The 7,635-nt window shown below is 38.1% G+C and overlaps 1 protein-coding gene and 1 long non-coding RNA gene across 2 annotated transcripts in view; both read right to left on the bottom strand.

The window, feature by feature from the left end:
* The window catches only part of RPS27L (ribosomal protein S27 like), a 6,313-nt gene extending 5,972 nt beyond the window's left edge, over positions 1 to 341 (bottom strand). Inside the window, exon 1 of the mRNA XM_085303652.1 lies at positions 291 to 341. Coding sequence (XP_085159778.1) covers positions 291 to 341 — 51 coding nt within the window. The remainder of the gene's footprint in view (positions 1 to 290) is intronic.
* A 5,400-nt stretch (positions 342 to 5,741) lies between these two features.
* LOC146596570 (uncharacterized) lies at positions 5,742 to 7,635 on the bottom strand. Its single transcript, XR_014895610.1, has 2 exons — positions 7,196 to 7,635; positions 5,742 to 6,315 (listed from the first exon to the last, which is right to left on the bottom strand). It is a non-coding gene; the product is annotated as an uncharacterized LOC146596570 (long non-coding RNA).

The raw sequence follows: 7,635 nt of genomic DNA, 5'->3' as shown, positions 1-7,635 counted from the left end.
GGGGTGGCGGCCGGGCCGCGGCCGGCGGCGGCTGCCTCGCGCGCGCCCGGGGCGAGTTTGGCGGCCCCTGAGGCACGCGGGAGGGATSTCGTCCCGTACAGAAGCTATTTTTCTGTACTGGGGAAAAAATGTAATTTCCTTGCATATAACGTACTTAATTAACCTTTTCCAGGAAATTACCGTAGAGAACCTGTGTTAAATGCACTTCCGGTAAAGAAGTGTTAAAGAGGCGATCTTTATGACGGATCTACTGCTTTATCGCAGATAAAATTTAACTTACGGGGAAGTACGGCACGAGGCCTTTTACAGCGGTCCTCGTGACACTGCCCCGCCATAAGCATGTCGYGTTCCCTCCGGCTGCAGCTCGGGAGCTGGCTGTGCGCGGGGGAAAGCAGCGGAGCGGTACTAGTTCAGCTTTCTTTTATAGAAAAAAAAATCTGTATTGCCTTTMCGCGGTTGAATACATGACACATGAAAAAAAATACATTTACTTGTAAGATACAATTTTACATTTTCAAATACAAATGCTAAAAACAGTTCATCAGCTTACAGATGCTTAGTTCTCTTTTTTGCAAGGCATCTTCATATGTTTATTGATCAAGAGATCAGGATCTCAACTTGAATTCTCAGATCTTAAATGGGGTTTAGAAGACCAATGTACTTTTATACTAGATGTTGAGTCAAATGTGACTCAATGTTTTATACTTAACCACACCTTACTTCAAATTATATGTAGATACATATTCTTTTGGAGTTCCCCAACCAAATCAAAAAGAAAAAGAGAACAGTTTTTATGTTAGTTATCATTTATGTGTTTAATTCGATTTAGAAAATCTATGAGAAATAAAGATTACTGATAGTGGGAATGAAAAAATAGTCATTAATGTTGTTATTAAGAGGTAGAAGTCTTTCATAAATAATAATTGTGAGTATAATTTGTAAGACTATTGGATTTAACTGAAACAAGCCCCAAGCTGCATTTAAAAGTGTAATTCACTAAAAGTCCAGTAAGTGGCACAAATACACCTTATAAAAAACACTTACTATGAAAAATCTAAAATGTAAAACAGGCAGAATGTCAAGTTACATCCTTTTTGAAGGGAGAACTGGTGCATTTAGTAAAATTTCTATCAAAGAAGTAGATGTAGAAAATACTTCAACTAGACATAAAGGAATTCTCCATGCACCTTCTCTGAAATAATTTTTCAATAATTTTGTCAAAATTTGAATTCATTATATTATACTTTAACATCTAAACTACATAAGGCAGATTAACGTAACTGTTGTCTATGTAGTATATTTGTTAATAATGGTATCTTAAATTTGTTCTGATCTCATAAGAAATATTGCATGAGTATAAAAGCTTTTTTTWAAAAAAAATCCATTATTGAAGTTTCCTATTTCTTTCTGAGAATTGTTTTAATTTCTCCTAAAATACAGAGCTGGAATTTCCTGCCTTTTCTTCCTGCAGGATTTTATAAATTTGCCACGTGCAGAAGTGAAGATGTAAATYTTTGTAGAGGCACATCTGTCTGATGACAATATTTCCAAAGCTGAGATGGCATCCCCAATGCTGCCAGCATACAAAGCTTTCAAAATACATTCTCCCTYCCTCAAAACCTCATGTTATTCTGTAATAATAGACCCACATGTAGTGCTTCAAGTCTTTATACTGTTTTTTCTCGTCTCTCAGTCACAACCGTCACAGTGTAACGTCATATTAGCCTTTTTTCCTTATGCTCGGGAGAGATGATGACACTTTGCAAGCGTATTTTGCAAGTCCTTTTCATTATGTTGTAGGGTCTTTGAAAGGCCTGGACTCATGGTCTGTATGTTATCCTGTGAAGTTAGGAACAGACACTAGTTATCAATACAGAGCAGCTGGCTCAAGTTCTTGCTTCTTAACTGTTTCTACTACCTTTCAGTCTGTTTCAAATATATGGTATTTACCTACAAGCAGAAGAGACTGTAGTAAGGCTGTTGATTCAGAATCCAGAAGAGAATTATATGTTTCTTTGGTTATAGTAATACCTTCACAATATTATAAAGCAAAAGAAAACAACAAAAAACCTTTTCAACTACTGCCCTCCTTCACTTCTTCCTTCTAACTTTCCTTTCATAAAGGTTTTTCCTGCAAGGACCATCCGGTGCCTGAGGAAGACTGTAGATTCACAGTTTACATTAAAAGCGGATTTCTGCTTTTAGGAGCAGAAGGAAGGAGCACACAGGATGATCTGAAAGCAGGATGTGTTTGGGACACAGCCCTCTATTTGGTTCTCTATTTTAGTTTTACTTGGAGATGTATTTCCTTTTCGTAGCAGCTTGTAGTTGAGCATGACCTGCTAAAGGAGTCAGTTATAATGGATTACATTCAATCTTACGATATAAACCATTTTTTGAAGTGCACTATTTGGAAAGCAGAAGTGCAGCACCGACCTTTATGTTGCAAGTTAACTGGAAGAGAAATGTAGTCTGTTTTTGCCAGGTTTGTACCACAGTGTCATGGCATACAGAGTATATATGCAAGTCCAAGAGAAATTACTTCCCCTTTCCAACCTTCTCTTGGCCAAAAAAAAAAAAAAAATCTCATTTCAGAGAAAAGAACAAGAAACACTGTCTGCTAGAACAACAAGAGAAAATTTCCAGAAGTTGATCTGGAGATGTTTAAAAACAACATAATGATGGTTATTTTTTTCCTGCATAATGAGTGGAAGTCCTTTGCTGTTGCAGAGATGAAGCTGGAGCTCTCTGATGACATGCATTTTGGTAGCTTCTCACTGAGCTGTGCCTGAGACAYGCTTTGCGACGTGGGAGGCCACGCTAGAGCGCCTGATTGCACCCGGTACTACTCCGTTCTTTTCCTTTTGCAGTCTTTGGCAGCGGAGCTTGGGTGGGTTGTTAGGAGTTGCTAAGTGTTGTTGCCAGAATACAGGCTATTGGGGGCGTTTAGTACAGGATATCTTTCAGACTGAGCATGATCTCCAAGATGTATATTGACTATTCTAGAAAAATAAATTCACCCTAATAAAGCTTGATGTGGTACATTTAAAATACTAAATTGTGGATAGGTTTCACTGTGGTATTATCATTAAAACCATTTAGATTTCTATATGTTAATCAATTCTATGATGCACTCAAAACTAGTTTCCTGTCAGGTTGTATGTTTGATCTGGAACACTATCTACCTGTGGTTTTGTTCCTACTGCAAAATTAAGTATAGTACTTTTTAACTGGTTATAAATTAATGGTGTAAACCCTGGGATGTGTTCAGTGGGTTTAAATATGGCTTACACTGAGATAGGGCAGATTGGCAAGGGAATTTAAAGRAGGACTACTTTTAGGATTAATCTTATTAACAAACCTTGAACTTCATGGAACTTACAGATAAGAATCTTAYGGTGTTTTTCCTTCCCAGGACTGAAAGAGACCAAAGTATACATACTTTGTGTATTTTTTCTTGTTAATAGCTTGACTTAATCTTTTCTATATAAAGTTCTGCAACATATACATGTATACATATATACATATGAAGAATTCATACATTTAGGTCACTAGAGTAAAGTATTGCTCTTTCTAAAGACCAAAAAAATTAAACATGTGCATTGATGCTTTTTAAAGTAAAAACAAGACATACTGAATGCACTGAGACAAAGCATAGATGTATCTACCTGCAGAGCAGGACGTATTTACTAGAACTGGCAAGTAAGTGGCAGTTACTTAAAGGAGTGTCATGTGACAGTCATCGAATGGCTGTAAATTTCAGTGGCGTCTGCCAAAACCGGAGTTGTTAAGCATAAACGTGAAAACTATTATTGTATTATTTATCAGAGTCCAAAAGTTAAGGAGCAAAGCTCATGTTCATGATCTRTACTTAGGTGGCGTTCTGGGAGAGACTGCCTCATAAGCTTAACTTTTTGCAGGACTTGGACCTGTAGACTCCAGTTAGTGCCAGAATAACAGGATCTTGGTTCTACCAACATCTCGGATAATTCTGTTGTTTTTTTGAAGCCATGTATTTAAACAATTAAGACTTAAAAAGTCCTACAATTTCTTACACATTGAACAACAGAACTTGATTGAAGAAGGATTTTCACACAGCAATGTGTGTTCTGTATGGAATTCTTTTATACTTAGCTGATCTTTTTGAATAGAAGGGGAAAAAGATTTTTGAATGTTGGGAGTAATGTGTCTATCATTTGAGACAAGTAGAAATAAGTGAGAATTAAGGATCAAGACTAATCTGTTACCTTCTTTAAAATGTAGATGTCAGTAAACTAGTCACAAGTATTTTCTGGGATTTTTATGTGTATGTAAAGATGGTTGTATTTATTGCATATGAATCAAGGAAGTAATTGCATTTTGCTACTCATGTTAGTGCCTTTCTGACAAGATCTGAATGCTTTAACAGATGCACTTTATATACATCTCAGTGACTAAGGGAATTTTGCCATACCTTCGTTGGGACTCAACATCTGTTTATTGGATGAGTTTCAACTCTGTGATATTCAGGCAAAACTGTTAGGGCAATTGAGATTGAACTCAGAATTTTATTTGGGGGTTTTAAAAGCTTTTAAAAAGTGTTGCGCTTTTTTTTTTTTTTGAACTGTACAAATCAGCATCACAGTCAGCATCTAGATAACATTGTTGTGGTGCTATCCCTATTTATATAGTGACAAAAGGTAAACTATAATGTCAACCATTTTCAACTTCTTACACATTCAGTATTCTCCTCAGTGGTTCTCCCATGTCAGACACAAATAAAATGTTTACTCTTAGTTGATCTATTTCACTGCAATGTGACATAAAACCAATATGGTCTTTTTCAATTTAGAGCTTAAACAGATACTGCTAAAACAGAGACTGAGTTTCAAAGTACTTTCATGGACCAAGTATCATACTGGATTAATTATTATGCCCTAAGATCTTTGATAATATTCTTCAAACTTTCACTAAAGTACTGCAAGATATACAATTGTATAATTACAGCTTTTACATGCTCAAAAAATCTAAAATAATGTAACTTTCAGTCTTTATAGCTTGTTTTGAAAGTTGGTAGTTAAGTAAACATCTGTTCTCTGAGTCTGGCAAACTGGCACTTTTCCAAATCAGACGAGAACACAATATTGCTAAGCAGCACAGCATAATTAAAGAGGAAAGTAATTTGCATTATTTTTCTATAAAACTACTCTTGAGTAACAGATGGCAGTCACAAACATACTGCTCCAAAGGCATATGGAAACCTATTTGTTCCATAAATCTCAGAGTGAATATTAACCCCCAAATTACTCTCTTGATTGCTAGAAGAAGATGATGCCATAATCTTCAGCAGGGCCCTAATTACAGTACATAGCAGTTCATGTCTCTGAAAATACAGATATATGGAAATGTTTCAGAGATTATTTTTTTTCATTTGCAGTTTCCTGTAATCTGATTATTCATGCTAGTCTGAAGTAATTAATCTGTTGGTTTTACTGTTTCAATGCCAGATTGTTGTTATCATATATAAACTTAAATCTTATTACAAGTACTTCAGYAGCCCATCTTAACATCGAAACAGCCCAATTGCCAATTGTGCAGTAAAAAAATGAACTAAGCAGCCATGTTTGTGTGCTAATACCAAACTGGCAAACCTCTCCCCTCCAAAATCTTTGTTTTGCCACGTTGGCACCTCTTTATCAGACGATATCCTGAACAGGTCTTAAACAAACAGTGAAATTTTTAYTTGACTCACACACACAGTATCAATGTTATGAATTTAGATTTTAATACAATTAACAAACGTTTGATTAGCATTTATGACAAGCTTTTATTGAACTCAGCTTGTACAGTTTTACATCAGATTTGGCAGTGAATCTTTTTCATGATTTATAACACAGACATATGTGGGCTATTAAGACCACCAAACTGAGTAAGACACAATTAAGAACATAATAGCCCTTTTTTTCTCAGGATTTATCAAGACCAAAGTTATTTGAGTTGGGGCAGTCTCATCTAGAGGTTTCTTGAGAATCTTGCACGTAGAGAAAAAAATCAGAGGGCTGCATATCACCCCCGTGGCCTCTGCTAATGCCACAGGTCGCCCCTGCCAGCACGCACGGTAGCTGCCAGCATGCACGGTAGCTGCTGAGCCGGCCGCCCCCTCAGACGACGTGTCAGGGGCTGCTCCTGCGTCCGTAGGTGCCAAAGAGCCGTTCTTGCGCAAGGGTGAGGGAAAGCTTACAGGGAGCTGAAGGGAACGCTGGCATTTCGAGCCTTGCAGGATGGCAATCCCGTAATGAATAATTTGGGGAAAATTGCTTCTTTTCCTTTGTTTTCCTAAGAGAGAAGTAAGAGTTGTTACAGTGATTTACACAGATAGAATTTTCTCTTTATTGCTTGTTTAGAAGCATGTTACAACTTTGAAAATTAAAGCAATATATCTTGGCTGTCGTTTTGAATCACTTCAGTAATGTTATTTTTATTGTGCCTTGTGACATTCTGTAAGGAACACAGCATAAAAAAATACATAAGGAGGCTGCCTCACATTAAGAGATAATTACCAGTGGAAAAAATTTCTGTTGTGTGAATTACAGTTTATTCCTTAAATGACACTCCCAAATCAACACTTAAAAGAAATGCTTGAGGCCACATCCTCATCCACTTTTTCACATGCTCATCCATTTTTTCACCTCTACTTGTTAACGACATACATRTAACTGAAGTGCAGTATTATGCCATTATTTGTTGTGTCACTTCAGATAAATATGTGACTCTGATTTACAAATTTAGATTGGTTTCCAAAGAGAATTTAGCTCAGCCGCTTGTGGAATGTGATCACCTGATTGCTCAGTGTTAGCAATTTCCCCAGTGGCATTAAATTCAGAATGTGTCTGTGTAGAAAACTCACATAATTTGAGCATTGACACAAAAAATACAAGATATCAAACTTACCAGTAGTGTCAGTGCATTTAGGATGAAGCTAAGTATTCTTTATGCTGGCTTCCTRTATCTTTCATTTGCTAACTGATACTTTTAAAGTAATACTATTTATTTTAGTTTTTAAGCTTTAGCTTTCCTGAAAGCTAATATACACTAGAATACACTATGAATTTGGTATTACAAACTACAGATGCACATTTTAAAACTCAAACTCAAGAATTACATTTATTTAAGACTGTTAATATGAAAATATATAGGCAAGTAGCTCGTAGAGTACTTTGGTATCTTTTTTCTGTCCAGCTGTAGGCAGCTGGTGAAGCCTTTCCATAGACGCTGGTCTCCATCGGAAGCTCCGGGCAGCTCTAGTCCGTGTTAGGAGGAGCAGCAAAACGCGCCGCCTTGCAGCCCCTTCCTCCGGGCAGCTGCCCGGGAGCCAGCTCGGGAGCCCGCCCGGGCTCCGACGCGCGGGCAGCTTTCCGCAGCGCCGGTCCGTCGCGGAAGGCCCCCAGCTGTCTGTCCAAAGCTTTATCTTTATTCTTAAGCAGAAGATACTCAAATGCTTGTAAATCAGGGCGCTAAGCGTGGCGTGAGCAACCCCGCGGAGGCCCTGCGCGGGGCTGCCGGACACGCTCTGCACCGCGACCGCCCGGGAACGGCGGGGCTGCCCGCAGCCGCGCGTTTCGCTACGCCAGGGCCGCCGCCGCTGCCCGCCCTGCC

This window comes from Rhea americana, unplaced genomic scaffold (assembly GCF_003343005.1).
Source record: "Rhea americana isolate MKP2758 unplaced genomic scaffold, rheAme1 scaffold_2, whole genome shotgun sequence".
Taxonomy (NCBI): Eukaryota; Metazoa; Chordata; class Aves; order Rheiformes; family Rheidae; genus Rhea; species Rhea americana.
This window is presented reverse-complemented; position numbering and strand designations above follow the sequence as displayed.